The sequence below is a fragment of the Drosophila willistoni genome (assembly GCF_018902025.1).
Source record: "Drosophila willistoni isolate 14030-0811.24 chromosome XR unlocalized genomic scaffold, UCI_dwil_1.1 Seg106, whole genome shotgun sequence".
NCBI classification, from domain to species: domain Eukaryota; kingdom Metazoa; phylum Arthropoda; class Insecta; order Diptera; family Drosophilidae; genus Drosophila; species Drosophila willistoni.
In genome coordinates this window covers 355,628-370,531 of record NW_025814055.1, presented here as the reverse complement: position 1 = coordinate 370,531, position 14,904 = coordinate 355,628, and the positions used below count along the sequence as shown (strand labels likewise).

Below are 14,904 nucleotides of genomic sequence, written 5' to 3'. Positions count from 1 at the left end.
GGGGTTTTTTTAATCCTGATATAAATACTCGTAAAGCGTCACTTCTATATTTTTCGTTTATTGCATCCGCAATATCTGGTTCATACGTCATAATAGTCTTGTTAGTCAACAGAGTCAATTTCTTTTCTATCTCATCATGAAATTGGAGAATTGTCGTTGTTTCCTGTCTTAAAGTAGACAGTTCCTGTTCAATTAGAAAAGCAGGACGCTTATCCGAATAAGTAAAGTCCAGCCTAGCAATTATAGCATCAAAATTGAGCACTGTACTAAAAGATGATAATTCACCGTCAGCAGCACCTCTAATTTTATTTCTAATTATTGTTACCTACTGAAAATGGCGTGAGCTTCCATCAAATTTTTTGAAAATCTCGTACACATTATGTGCGGCCTCTCGCCAAGACACATATGAACCCGGGTGGCCAAGAAATTCTGGAAGAGTTTTCACAGCATCGAGCGTTTCCTCACATTTTACTCCAGGAACAATTTTTACTTATTCCCATTGATGAACAATAAACCACTGTGATTAATATCTCATAAGAACTTAACTTTATTTTTACTTCAATGTTACTGAACTGTGTCTGCCACTGCTAGAACACGTCTTGATCGTTCGTTTGCTTGCTTATTACTAAATTTTCAATTCCTTCGTAACTACGTAGGTCATATAGGCTTATAACGAGTGACAGAGACAGAGCATACCAGACTGGCGCCAGTATATTCTAGAAAACTTAAGAGAAAATACAAAAACAAAAGCATTGTGAGATGTGCAAGATTATTCATGAGTCCTTGCCTTGCTACGTATAGCAATGTAAGGTAAATGACAATTGGTTCCTCAACATCCCGCCCCCCCCCCCCCCCTGAAACTCCGTTTCTGAACCCGGTAGGGCTGCAATCTTTGTGATAGGGCGAGCGACTTCTCCTGATTTGGTGAGAGCCTGAACCGCTCTGACGAGGCCATCATCTCCTGCGAACACCTTAGTTACCCGTCCTAAGAGCCATGCCGATGAAGGCGCGTTAGAGTTCTTGATCAGTACAAGATTACCGATCGCAATGTTTGGTAACTTGGTGGTCCATTTCGGGCGCTGTTGTAGTGATGTCAAGTATTCTTGATGCCAACGCTTTCAAAATCCTTGAAGCATTGCTTGAACATGCTGCCAGTAGCTCAATCTATTGGTCGGAATCTGCAAATAGCTGTCTTCAGGAACTGCTGTATATGTTCTGCCAATTAAGAAATGTGCCGGTGACAGGTAGGCAATTTCAGTATCCGATGCTATGCACAATGGTCGCGAATTAACGACAGATTCTATTTGCGAGAGCAGTGTGTACATCTGCCCAAAGGTAAGGACGTTGGTTTCTATTACACGTCGCAAATGCAGCTTAACCGAGCGTACTGCCGACTCCCACTTACCACCCCAGTGTGGTGAATATGGAGGAATAAAATTCCATTTGATACCTTGATCCGCAAGCGCTTTCGAAACGACGTCATTGTGCTCGCGTGAAGCGAGAAGCTGTACCATTTCGTCTAGTGCACGCTTTGCGCCAACAAAGTTGCGCCCGTTATCGCTATACATTTGGGAGCATTTCCCACGACGAGCCATAAAACGTTTTAATGCCGCCAAGAATGTGTCGGTGCTGAGATCAGTGGCCAGCTCCAGATGAAGAGCTGAAGTAACCATACATACAAACAGGCAAATGTAGCCCTTTTCCTTCCTGGGGTTTCGTCCCTTGTGAACCTTCAGCAAGATAGGTCCAGCATAATCGCATCCAGTATGCTCAAATGGAAAGGCTTGTCGCACTCGAACAGCCGGTAAATTGGCCATAAACTGATGTGCTGTATGATGGCGCTGTCTAAAACAGTTGAAACACTCATGTGTGATGCGTCGAATAAGATTTCGTGCGCCAATGATCCAATATTTCTGGCGAATTATTACAAACATTGCTGAAACTCCTGGATGAACTTTATGCTCATGTTTCAGCAGCAATTCCACAAGGCGATGTTGTTTAGGCAAAACTACTGGATGCTTGGCATCTGCAGGCAATTGCGACCTTTCCAAACATTCACCCACACGTATAATTCCATCTTCGTCAACGAAGGGAGATGGTTTGCTTAAAATTGATCGTCGCTCCAAAGGTTGCTTCCTCAAAAGAAGCTGTCTATCGTCATTGAATTGATTTTGTGCCTGTCGTAGGCAAAACTTCCTTGCTCTGGTAATTTCATCGAACTTCAGAGGTCCTGAATATTTAGACTTGCTTGATTTGATTCGATGAACGAAGCGGAATACATATGCGACCACTCGAACCAGTCTGATCCAAGATGATGTCCTTCCGAATAGTACCTCAAATGGGGAATCCTGAATATCCGTCGAAATGGTTGTCAAGACTTTGGTTTTGAACTCAATTTCTGCTGCTGGCTTGAGAATTGAGAAGCAAGTAGGTGGTCTATTCATTGTCTCTAAGTATAGTGTACAGTCGTGCAGCCAAGATGGTCCCTTCCACCATAGATCAAAGTTAATTAAGTCACTCGCTAGCATGCCTCGTGATGCACAATCCGCAGGATTCTCTTGCTCTCGCTGACATGTCTCTAAGCGCTACGTGGTATGGTCTCTAGTACTTCTGCCGTTCGGTTGGCAACAAATGTTTTAAGTTTACAGGGTTGATGCGAAAGCCATGACAAAACGATTTTAGAATCGGTCCATAACATCCTTCTGGCGCAGACCAGTCTTTACTGCTTGGAATAAACGAGCTAATAGTAGAGCTCCGCAAAGTTCCAATCGTGGCAACGACTTCTGCTTTAATGGTGAAACTCTTGTTTTAGCTGCAATGAGTGCCACTCCGATGCTTCCATCTAGGTGTGTCACACGGTTGTAAATGACAGCAGAGTAAGCCTTTAACGAAGCATCTGAAAATCCATGCAGCTCGATGTCATCGGGTTGATTGTCTACAAATCGTGGTATCTTCAGGTTCCTTAACGTGAAAATGTCCTTTCTGAATGTTTGCCATAAGTGCGCTTGCTTCGCTGGCAATTCCGAGTCCCAATCCAGATTAAGCAGCCATAATTCTTGGAGCAGAATTTTAAACTTGATCACCACTGGCGCCAAAATGCCGAATGGGTCAAAGATGCGTGCCGTGTCAGACAGCACTTGTCGCTTCGTACAAGTCATATGTTCCGATAATGAAACCTTATATGTTAGGACGTCTTCTCTAGGACGCCAATGCAACCCAAGCACCTTTGCTGCCATCTTTGAGAAATCGATTTCATTTCCCTCTTTGCTGGCAATTCGTTTACTATTCGAGACCCATTTGCTTAGCTCCAATTGTGCCCGTGACATAAGGAGTATCAGCTCTTCCTTAACGTCGAGCAGTTCTTGTTCGTTCATGGCTCCTGTCAGTACGTCATCGACGTAGAAATCATCTAAAAGTATCCTAGCTGCCCTTGGAAACTCGTATTCGTGATCAGTTGCCAGTTGTTCCAGCACTCTAACTGCCAGAAACGGTGCACATGCCGTGCCATAGGTGACTGTGGTCAGCTTGTAATGCTTCAATGGTTCCTCAGGGTCTTCTCTCCAAAGGATTCGTTGAAAATTCTGATCTTCAGGGGCCACTAAAATCTGTCTGAACATTTTGACGATGTCCGCAGAAAATACGAATTTTCCATCGAACACCACCCGCAGCTTGGCACCTATGACTGGATGGTGTGGCAAATAGAATGACTTCTTACATACGTTTGTGGCTTCGTCTGCAGCTACTTCCTTCATGTGACCCAGCTGGATATACTCTCTCATAAACTGAGTATATTTTAACTTCAAGCTGGCATCCTTCATTCGACGACGCTCGACTGCGAGAAAGCGCGATCTCGCTCCTTGAAATGTATCCGCAAATTGTGGGTTTTGTTCCTTGAAGGGCAAATCGACTATGTATCTTCCATTCGAGTTGGGGTTGTGGGTAGACCGGAAGTGCGTTTCGACCTTTTCATCCTCTTCGTTTACAGTTGTATGTGATGGAACTTCCTCTAGTTCCCAAAATCTTTGCAGTTGTAAGAGTTATAAATGTTTATTGTTTTCTCAGCTTTTATATTAATTCACAATGGATGGCTTAATAATTAATGTTTTTTCTCAAATGCACGTCTGGTCGCTGCCAGCTTTTTAGAACGGAAGAAGGTATCAGCGTTGTCTCTTTTAAAAGTCATCGATATCACAGCGTTGATATCGATATAGCTTAATCGCTACATAATACAGGTTATCGCTTATACAATAGGGTTCTTGTATTGGATTAGCGTTATTATTAAAGTAAGTAAATAAGTATTATATACATACGTAGACCAGGGGATTTATATGTAGCCTACTACAACTCGGCCATTCTGACATTTGGATCTCCTGATCACGTAATCTTAACTTATTTCTATATATTGATACATATGTATATTTTCTAATTATTAAGTAACATAGTAATACATTTAATATTTTTATATTTTTCTTCACATCTTAAATTTGATCTTCATTTTTGGATCTAGTGTCTTATATTCTGAATGTTCCACACGCCCTGATATGGGTTACGAGATACTTGAAAACCTTCCACATCTTTAAGTAAAAATCTATCATTTTTTAAAATTTTTTCTATTCGGTAAGGTCCTTTATTCTTTGGAATTAGTTTCCTTGACGTACCAACTGTGCTATCCATTTTTTTTACCATAACATAGTCTCCTTGCTTAAATTTTTTTGGCTTTCGTTTGCTTTTATCATAATAAGTTTTGTTGTAGGACTGAGCATTATTTTGAGCCTCAATTGCCTCATTCCTGATTTCTGTTAAACTCTTCTGCTTGGTGTCTTGATTTATCAATTCTAGTTTCTCTTTTAATTCATCTACTATTCGCCCCCTTTGTGACGTTCCAAACAACATAATACTTGGCAATTGTTTTACACTTCGATGCTGTGTATTGTTCATTGCATACTCCACCTGTTCTACCACTAAATCCCAATGCAATCCTTTCTCAGGTTCAACTAATTTTGCATCGGGCCTAGACTTCTGTTAATTCTTTCTACCTGTCCGTTTGCTTGGGGAGATCCGGTCGCGATTTTAATTTGTTTAATGGTATAGTTTTCTATAAACTCCTCGAACTCACTTGAAGTAAAACAACTACCTCTATCAGAAATAACGCACTTTGGTTTACTATATGTTCTAAAATAATCTTTAAGACTTGACAAAACTTCTTTAGTACTGGTTGTTTTCGTCGTATATAATCGTACGAATTTCGTAAACCCATCTACAACCACGAATATATGCTTTTTTGCTCTACCAGCACTCACTGGCCCATAATGATCAATGTGAATCAATTCAAATGGTCTATTGCCTTTAGGTATACAATGCAAGAAACCTTGTTCTTTTCCAGATCTTGGAGAATAGCCAATGCATTTAAGACAGTTTTCAATATGACTAGTACATTTGTCTTTGAGGTTTGCGAACCAGTAACTTTTATTAATTAAATCAATCATTTTGTCTCTCCCTATATGTCCTATTTCATTGTGATACCTATACAACACATGCTCTTCCATATTTTCTGGAACATAAAAGATAAGTCTACCATCATTTGCTTTTCTATAAATCACTCCATTTCTCATCCCATACAATTTGTGTTCAGCCTTCTCTAATAATTTCCTTAAGTTTTGAATTTTAGGATCCTTTGATTGGCAAATTATTAGGTTATCTTCAAAACTTGTTGTTTCAACTACCATAACATTTGTACATCTGCTCAAAGCATCTACATGCTGCATTTTGTTTCCGGGCCTATAAATCAATTCATAATCATAGTTTTGAAGCTCTAACGCCCATCTAGCAATTCTAGGGTTAAGTTCAACTTTGTTTAATGTCAGTGTTAAAGAATTACAATCTGTCATAATCTTAAAGCGTTTACCTTGAAGGTAAATACGAAATCTGCGTAAGGCATAAATGATTGCAAGAGTTTCTAACTCAAAGCTGTGATACTCAGTGTTTGAATTGCTGTAGTCGAATTAGCAAAAGTCATAAATTTTATGCTATTCATTGCTGTGACTGTTTATCAAATGTGAAAACAAATACTTTGTGTTGCTTTTGCTTCCGAAAAAACCGAAATCAGAAAATCTGACAGCAAAATCAGCAGCAAATAACCGAAATAGAAAATTTTGACAGCATCAGCAAACAGCAAAAATCCGAAAGCAAAAAACCCGACAGCAGCAGCAATAGCAAAAACCCGAAACAGATTGCTTTGATAGCAACAGCAAAGTTATACATTTTAATACTAGGAACTGTTCCGACTGTTGCTATTGGCCAAATTCGGAAGTCGACGAAAGCAGCAGTCGGAAAAATAGTCGCAGCATACTACTTGCTTCTTGATTTTTGGCCTACTTTGATTTTACCTATACATACATACATGAGTATGTGTACTTTTATATATATGTATGTATAGGCAAAATCAAAGTAGGCCAAAAATCAAGAAGCAAGTAGTATGCTGCGACTATTTTTCCGACTGCTGCTTTCGTCGACTTCCGAATTTGGCCAATAGCAACAGTCGGAACAGTTCCTAGTATTAAAATGTATAACTTGGCTGTTGCTATCAAAGCAATCTGTTTCGGGTTTTTGCTATTGCTGCTGCTGTCGGGTTTTTTGCTTTCGGATTTTTGCTGTTTGCTGCTGCTGTCAAAATTTTCTATTTCGGTTATTTGCTGCTGATTTTGCTGTCAGATTTTCTGAATTCGGTTTTTTGCTGTTGCTTTTGCTTCGACTGTTCATAGTTTCCGAGGCAGAAGCAACAGCACACAGCAAAACTGTTGACAGTTTTCACAGTTTTCAAACCCTGGTGATACTTTTCTTCTGCTCCGGTTGTTCGTTTTGAAAAATAGGATATAGGATGCAACAATTTGTCTGATTTTTTCTGAAGTAACACTGCTCCGAATCCTAAAGCACTGGCATCGCAATGCAATTCAACCTCATCCTTGTAATCGTAAATTGCCAACACCGGTGCATTCATAAGTTTTTCTTTGAGCAGTAAAAAACAATTTAATTCTTTTTCTTGAAACACAAATTCTTTTTCCATTTTGAAAAGATCATATAACGGTTTCGCTAAAATAGAAAAATCATTAATAAATCTACGAAAGTACGAGCATAACCCAAGAAAACTTTGAACAGCCTGTGCCTTTTCAGGTATTGGAAAATTTTTTATCGCTTCCATTCCTTTATGATCTGTTTTTATACCTTCACTTGATATTTGATAACCTAAATATTTGACACAGGACTTCATAAATTCACATTTGTCCAAACGTAGCTCTAATTTATTCTTAGCTAATCTTATAAAAACTTCCTTTAGAGTTTCTAAGTGTTCATTTAAGTTTTCATCTAAGTTTTCATTTTTAAATCGTCCATATACACAACTATTTATTTATTTATTTATACTGTGATTGGGCAGTGATTGTAAATTAAAGCCAATCTTCTTACTAGCTATAGCTACTAGGCCTTAAGCTGATACACAACTAACTTGTTGTCTTTAATCATATCACAAAATATCTTATTTATAAAGCGTTGAAACACAGCTGGCGAATTTTTTAATCCCATGGGCATTCTTAAAAATTCGTATTGCCCTAACGGAGTGACAAACGAAGTGTACTTAATAGATTCCTTGTTTACATACACATGAAAGTATCCATTTTTAAGATCTAATTTTGTGAACACCGTTTTATTTACTAATTTGTCAAGTAGGTCATCTATCAGTGGTAATGGATAATTGTCTTTAATTAAAACTTTATTTAGTTTTCTAAAGTCAATACACAAGCGAATATCTCCTGTTTTCTTTTTTAATAAAACGATTGGTGACGCGTACTCCGACTCACTCGGCTGTATAATTCCTTTTTTTAAATAATCATCTAATAATATTTGCAATTGATCTTTTTCTGTATATGAAAGGCGTCTGGGAGAACAACTAAAGGGTTTCGATTTTTCTAAATTTAATTTGATTTCACATCTAGTCATTGGCTCTTCTGGGAATGTCGCATTTAAGGAATAAATTTTAATTATTTGTCTTAGTTTACATTTGTTATCATAATTCAGTTTTCCGTCCCAATTATAATCATCAATTGTGTCTTCAGTGTAATTAATATTTGATAAGTCATTGACGACTTTTTCTAACTCTTCCTCGATAAATTTTTTATTTGATTGAATAGTAAGTATTTCGTGTCTCTGCTCATTTAACGTCCTATCAGACTGTATCCTATCTTTTTCCTCTAACTCTGTACTATCTGTTTTATTTAATTCTATACTAACTGTTTCATCTAACTGTTTACCTACTATTTTATCTACTTGTTTACTAACTGTTTCATCAAACTGTTTTGTAACTGTCTCATCTAACTGTTTACTATAGTTTAAGTTAGAATTATTTGTATCTTCTCTGTTTTCAGTCTCCACTTTTTGTACTGTAACCAATTTCAGTGCGTTTAGATTAAATTTCAAATTACATGCCGTTAAAAAATCTCTTCCAAGAACTACATCGTGACTCATAGACTCATTTACTACTACATTTAAATAAAAATAACATTTTATTGATCCTTTCAATACATAACATAAAGTTTTTCCAAATATGTTTAATTGGGTTTGATTTAAACCGAAATATTCTTTCAATACTGGCTCCAGTGTTAGGTGACTTGATATATGACGTTTTTTAACAAAAGAAATAGAGCTTCCAGAATCTAGGAGGCACGCTGCAATTAATGGAGATCTAGAATTTTGCCAAAAATATATATTGAATATTCTTACATATTGGTTGCCAGTCGCACTCTTCCTCTCCGGACATTGGGCAACAAAATGGCCAAAAGCACCACAAGCGTAGCAAGATCCTCGCTCCCTTTTTCGGTTTACGGCAATCAACTGCTAGATGACCCTTGGAATTGCAATTCACGCAACGCACATCCTTATTGGCGCCGTTATAAGACTCTCTGCCCGATTGTTTTGGAATAGGATGTTTCTTTAACTCCGGTAGCCGCACTTATGAAAACGCCTGAAGGATTTGCCTTGGATCCGAAAAACACTGGATACGTGCTTGATCGCGCAAACTTTTGGATGATATCCCTACATTGATGCACTCCAACAGTTCCTCCATATCGATGTTGATGTCATCAGCCAGCCTCATCTTTTCATCAAAATAAGAACCAAAATTCTCGCGGCTAGCCACTTGCGATTCTGAAATTTGCTTCTAGCCTCAGCTTTCGACGTTTTATTTCCAAATGCCAAGTAAAGTTGGTCAAACAGCTGATCGACCGGCTCGAGAATACGTGTCGCACTGTTGTGCAGCCACTGTTGTGCTTTACCCTTTAGTTTAGCGATAAACAGCATCCGCATGCATACAACATCCAAGTTATGTATTTGCGAAATATTTTGCATCTGAGAAATCCAAGCGCGAACACAAGTGTCCCCATTATAATCCATAGCGACAGAGCTGCTGCTGGTGAAATCAATAACTTGTTTATCATTTGGTTGTATCGCTGTTCAACACTACTATATTTGGCGGTGCCAATGTGGTCGTTGATATTTCCAGCGTTGCCACTGCAGTTGGTATCTTTTACAGCGTTGCCACTGTGGATGTTGACGTCATTAATGCTGTCAAGGCAATCGACTGTAAGATTGCCCTGTGCTCGATCTGAGACCTCGAGACACAACTTTTGTAGCATGATTCTGGTAGCATTGAGTTCTTCACGTAACTGTACCAATGTTGCAGCTTCATCGCTTAATGCTTCCATTTGTTCTGGCTGAGCGCTGATTTGTTGTTCGACAGCTTCAGTCTCCTCCTCATGCGGGAGCTCCGCATCCACATGTTGAGCTAGGGGCTGATCACGATTTCCCTCCTGCTCAACGTTTTCAGCTTGCTGAGACTCCGGTGGACTTCCACGCTGCTCTAGAGGAATTTCAAGCAGACGGGCCATAATTTCAGCTCTAGTGCCCGTTGTTGGCAGACCGAGACTCTGTAGCCACTGCTTTTTAAGCACTACGGAACACAAATTAAAGTTAACTTCGTTCATGGCGAGTAAGAACCACTTCTGAGATTGTAAGAGTTATAAATGTTTTCTCAGCTTTTATATTAATTCACAATGGATGGCTTAATAATTAATGTTTTTTCTCAAATGCACGTCTGGTCGCTGCCAGCTTTTTAGAACGGAAGAAGGTATCAGCGTTGTCTCTTTTAAAAGTCATCGATATCACAGCGTTGATATCGATATAGCTTAATCGCTACATAATACAGGTTATCGCTTATACAATGGGGTTCTCTTATATATGTATTGGATTAGCGTTATTATTAAAGTAAGTAAATAAGTATTATATACATACGTAGACCAGGGGATTTATATGTAGCCTACTACACAGTAGTCCATCTATATTAACCGTAGTGAGCAATGACGTAGATGATGTTTGCAATCTTGAAGTGTACACCGATGTGATTACCCATCCAAATATGGTGTTAACTGCAATAGGGTGCCCTTGACCATCGCATAACTTCTCTCTGGTGAGAACTAACCAAATGCAATCATTGCCCAGCAAAATGTCGATTGAAGCGTTAGTTCTGAAGTCAGGGTCAGCCATTTGGTATCCATTAAATTCCGACAGTGATGAAGCATCAATGTTTTCACGTGCCAATGGTGAGGTGATCTTTCCTAAAATGTGAGCTTTCATATCGATGCAATGACTCGACACACGAGACATCATCTGGAGAAAGCAGAAACCTCTGGTTATTCCCGCCTTGACGTCTGAGATGCCCGATGTGGCAACTCGAAATGGCGAACGTGCAAGCCCCAACGTCTGTACGCACCGTTTCGAAATGAATGACAAGTCTGAGGCGCTATCCAATAAAATACGGCACGTCAGCAAGGCTCCTTGAGAATTTCGGACGTGTACCAAGGCAGTAGGGGGGGGGGATTCTCATTGAATTGCCGACTTACCTCGTGTATTTGCCAACAGCATGTAGATTTGCGGTAGAAATAAATTTTCTTCGATAAAACAAGGTCAGTATATAAGGAATTTATTCTTTGAAGATAATTTGGCAAAAATTATCATTACAGCATTTGGTACGTACATGAATGTGTAACTAAAACTAACATTGCGCAGAAATGGACGACAAATATTTCTAAGTTCCTTTTATTCGTTGATCAATTCTATTTAAATTTTCACTCTGCGGTGTTTCAATAACGACCATTTTTCTACGAGTTCGTGAATGTTTATGTCGTCTACCTTATCGTTTAAAGAATAAAGTAGCATCAATGCATTCAACCGATCATCTCCCATCGTTGTTCGCAAATGATTGAAAACCAATTTCAATTTACTAAATGATCGTTCACAAGAAGCTGATGTTACAGGAGCAGTCAAAATAAAACAAACGAGTTTGTAGGCTAAGGGAATCACATGTTTCAACTTAAACACAACTTCCGAAATATCTTTGAAATTCGTACACTCTTTACATGAATCGAAAAGAATTTGCAACTCAGGAAGCAAACATTCTGGTTCCTCGCTAAAATAAAAGGGTTCTAATTGCACAATGGATTCGATTGAATTCATTGTGACATTTTTTGTCAATTGGAATTTGGAAAACTTTCTGGACACACGCAAATGTTGGAAAAGTGTCTTTCAAGTTTTCTTGAATGCAATTGTTGAAAACTTGAAGCACAGTCCTGAATTCTTTCGATAAAATGTCAAGAAATCAAAATTGTGAGCTGTTTCTGGATTTGCATCATACTTTTTTGGTACACGACGCGTTCTGTGACGTTTCGAAAAATCGTCTCGAGGATTAATCTTCAATTTTTCAGCAAATACAGCCGAGCTATTTATCAATGCATTGATCTGGTCGTCATCGTCCATTTGTTCAAATGATGCGCTTGTACTTTGAATCAATAAAGAAGCATCAATGACGTTCAATTCTACTGCCTACAAATTTTCCGTCAAATGTTTGACTTTGAACATGACATTTTTGCAAAAAAATAACGAGCTGATAAAATCAAAATCCAGAATTTTTTTAAGCAAACCAGAAGCGGACGTACGTGTACGAGAATCGAAAAATTCTGGATCGTTTATCATATTTTTCAAAACGTCCACAATTCCTTCAAAAGAAATCCACATGGCTTTGACTGACTCAGCTCTAGCAGTCCATCGAGTTTTCGACAAATTTTTCAATTGCAATAAATTTTTAATACTTTTCAATTCTTCACTTAAACTTTGGAAACGTTTTGTGCTACCATAGAAAAATACATACAAAGCTTCTAAAACATTGAAAAACTCTGAAATCAAAACACTTGCATTGCATGCTGTTTCAACAAATGTGTTGGTCCGATGATCTTGGCATGGAATGGAATGTAAGGGATTTCTTTTTCACATTTTTCGGACAGTTTTTTTTGTGTGCCAATATATTTACCGGACATGTTATTAGGAAAGTCGTATGATTGAAAAACAATGTTTTTGGTCGAGATATTGAGTGACTGAAGTGTAAATACAATTTTATTGGACAACTCTTCCCCCGTTTTTTTCGTTAAGACAACATCCATTTTCAGAAGCCTTTCAACGGGAACTAATCTATCATCTGTTTGACGCACGTACCGAATGTTGATGGCGAGTCGATCTTGATGTGATAGTTCTGGAGTTGTGTCAGCCATGATAGAAAAAATACCTGCTTTGTTCACTTCACTTACAATGGCTTCTTGTGTTTTAGACCCTAAAAGGTCGAAGGAATTCATTTTGAGTGACCGGACTGTGGTACGTAACGTGACGCGGTCTTTTCGAAGTTTCATCTAACCTGATTACCGAATGCATGTCGACAATTATAAAATAAAAATATATTTTTCGATTTTGAGAATCAGAAGTTGTTGATTAGCCGATTAGTTTTAAACAAATTGCCGACTCTAAAAACTTGGGGGGGTGTCACACCGCACACACCCCCCCCCTCGCTTCGCCCCTGAACACGATGTTTATTCTTAAACATTCTGCGAGGGGCCGCCAAATGGGGCGATTGGGATTCTTTTATTTTTATTAAGTTGTCTTAAACAAATTATTATTATTAATATTACCATTAGTAAGATAATTGTTGTTAGAGAAGCATAACCAGCTACATGTTGGACTGACTTCCTATTCTTTCTTATTCCGCCGTATGGTTTACTAAATAGGCTTCTACTGAATTTTATATTGTATTTGGCAAATTACTAATATCGCCCAATGCTTTACAATTTCTGTTTAGAGATATCTACCCACTCCTGATGTGTATTACTGTTCTGACTTCTAGCCTTTTTATATGGTGTAAACATTAAAGACCTACTACTTCTATCTTTCGGTTTAAGCCAATGTGGCTTTTGCTCCACTGTTTTGACATTTCGCTGATAGCTGAAATTGAGCGGTTATTCTGTTATAATGTTGCCCCTTTATTTTGCAATACCTGTTCTTTTTCTAATACAGACTCGGACAATTTTTTAACGGATTCTTTTTTGACATTATTTTTTAAATTATCATTATTTAATTAAACCATTGCCATCTGAATATTCTTATTTTGTACTGGCTCTGGGATATTTTTCTTCCCCAGTTTTTACTTTACCTCCAATGTGAGGTCCTGCCGGGGACCATACATTTATTTCTTGAGTTTAATTGTTGAGTTTGTTTGGCATTGTATTTTTTTAATTTTGATATTTACCTTTCTTGTTCTCCCAACGTTGTTCAAAACCTGTGACATCTATTGTTGTTGCCACTACAGATTTATACTTTTTCGATTCGGTGCATCCCGAGACGATCCAACCAAATTTAGTATTTTGGCCTAGTAGCCCATCAATTTTTGTAACTCCCTCTTTTAAGATTTGGATATAGACGTTTACCCCCATTATAATATCAACCTTTCCAGGTTTATTAAACGAAGGATCAGCTAGCACGTAAGTTTGCCATTTTGACATATCCACGTTTGCTTTTTTTAACGGAAGAGCTTTCATCAACTTTGGCAACACAATTGCCTCAATCTTAAGATGTCCTCTTCAGGGATTTCGTGACTTTACATCTATTTTTACCTTATATTTTGATTTTTTGGCTTTTATTGACTACTTATTTCTGTATATTGCTTAATTTTAGGTTATTTTAATATTTGGAGCCGCCTGTTCAGACAAAATGGTGCTCTGTGACCCAGTATCAATAAGGGCTCTTAGAGTCCTATATTCTCCATTTGCATTTTTTACTTGTATTACAGCTGTGGCCAACAGTGTTGGTTGTGCCGTTACACATGTATTAATACTCTCCTGTTTTTCTTGAAAATTGAGTAAGGTATGGTGTCCTTTACTGCACAATGAACAGACCATTTCATTAGTGCATCCTTTATTGCTTGAATGGTCTTGGCATCTTGTACAAAGCTGTACTTTTTTGGCCATTTCAAACCTTTCAATAGGTGTTAAACCTAGAAACTTATAGCACCGATGTGCTTTATTCCCGGCAACTTTGCAAATCGGACATTTATCTTCGAATACCACATTATTTGACCCACTTTGTAGCGGTTTTTTCTCTTCTTTGCTTATGGCACTTAGCGAACAATATCTTTGCTCCAAGTATTCCATGACATCAGATAGCAGTTGGATCTGTCTTGTTTTTCTAATCTGACTCTCATACAATTAGACTCTACAATCTGTCAAATTTCCTTGGTAAGAGTTGTGCGAGTAGTACGTCAACTTCATCGGACAAATTTGCTTTTATTTTAATTAGGTGTATTGACTCATTAACTATGTCAATCACTCCCTTTACACTTTTTGCGGACTCATTGTTGATCATCGGTAAAACAACAATCCGACTTAATTGTTCTGAAAATACCCTCCGATTATTCTCATACCGCTTGGTTAACAGTTCCCAAGCGGCACTATAATTGTCAGCTGAACCTGACAATATCTGAGT

General features: G+C 38.2%; 1 protein-coding gene across 1 annotated transcript; it reads right to left on the bottom strand.

Moving 5' to 3' along the window:
- Positions 1-8,575: 8,575 nt before the first annotated feature.
- LOC111519270 lies at positions 8,576-10,309 on the bottom strand. Its single transcript, XM_023179000.2, has 2 exons — positions 8,773-10,309; positions 8,576-8,717 (listed from the first exon to the last, which is right to left on the bottom strand). Exon 1 carries the CDS (start codon positions 10,029-10,031, stop codon positions 9,327-9,329), a length of 705 nt encoding a protein of 234 aa, XP_023034768.1. The 5' UTR covers positions 10,032-10,309; the 3' UTR covers positions 8,576-8,717; positions 8,773-9,326.
- Positions 10,310-14,904: the final 4,595 nt, after the last annotated feature.

Bases quoted from the DNA above. Each gene is read 5' to 3' on its own strand.
- LOC111519270 (XM_023179000.2), bottom strand. From the start codon at position 10,031: ATGAACGAAGTTAACTTTAATTTGTGTTCCGTAGTGCTTAAAAAGCAG.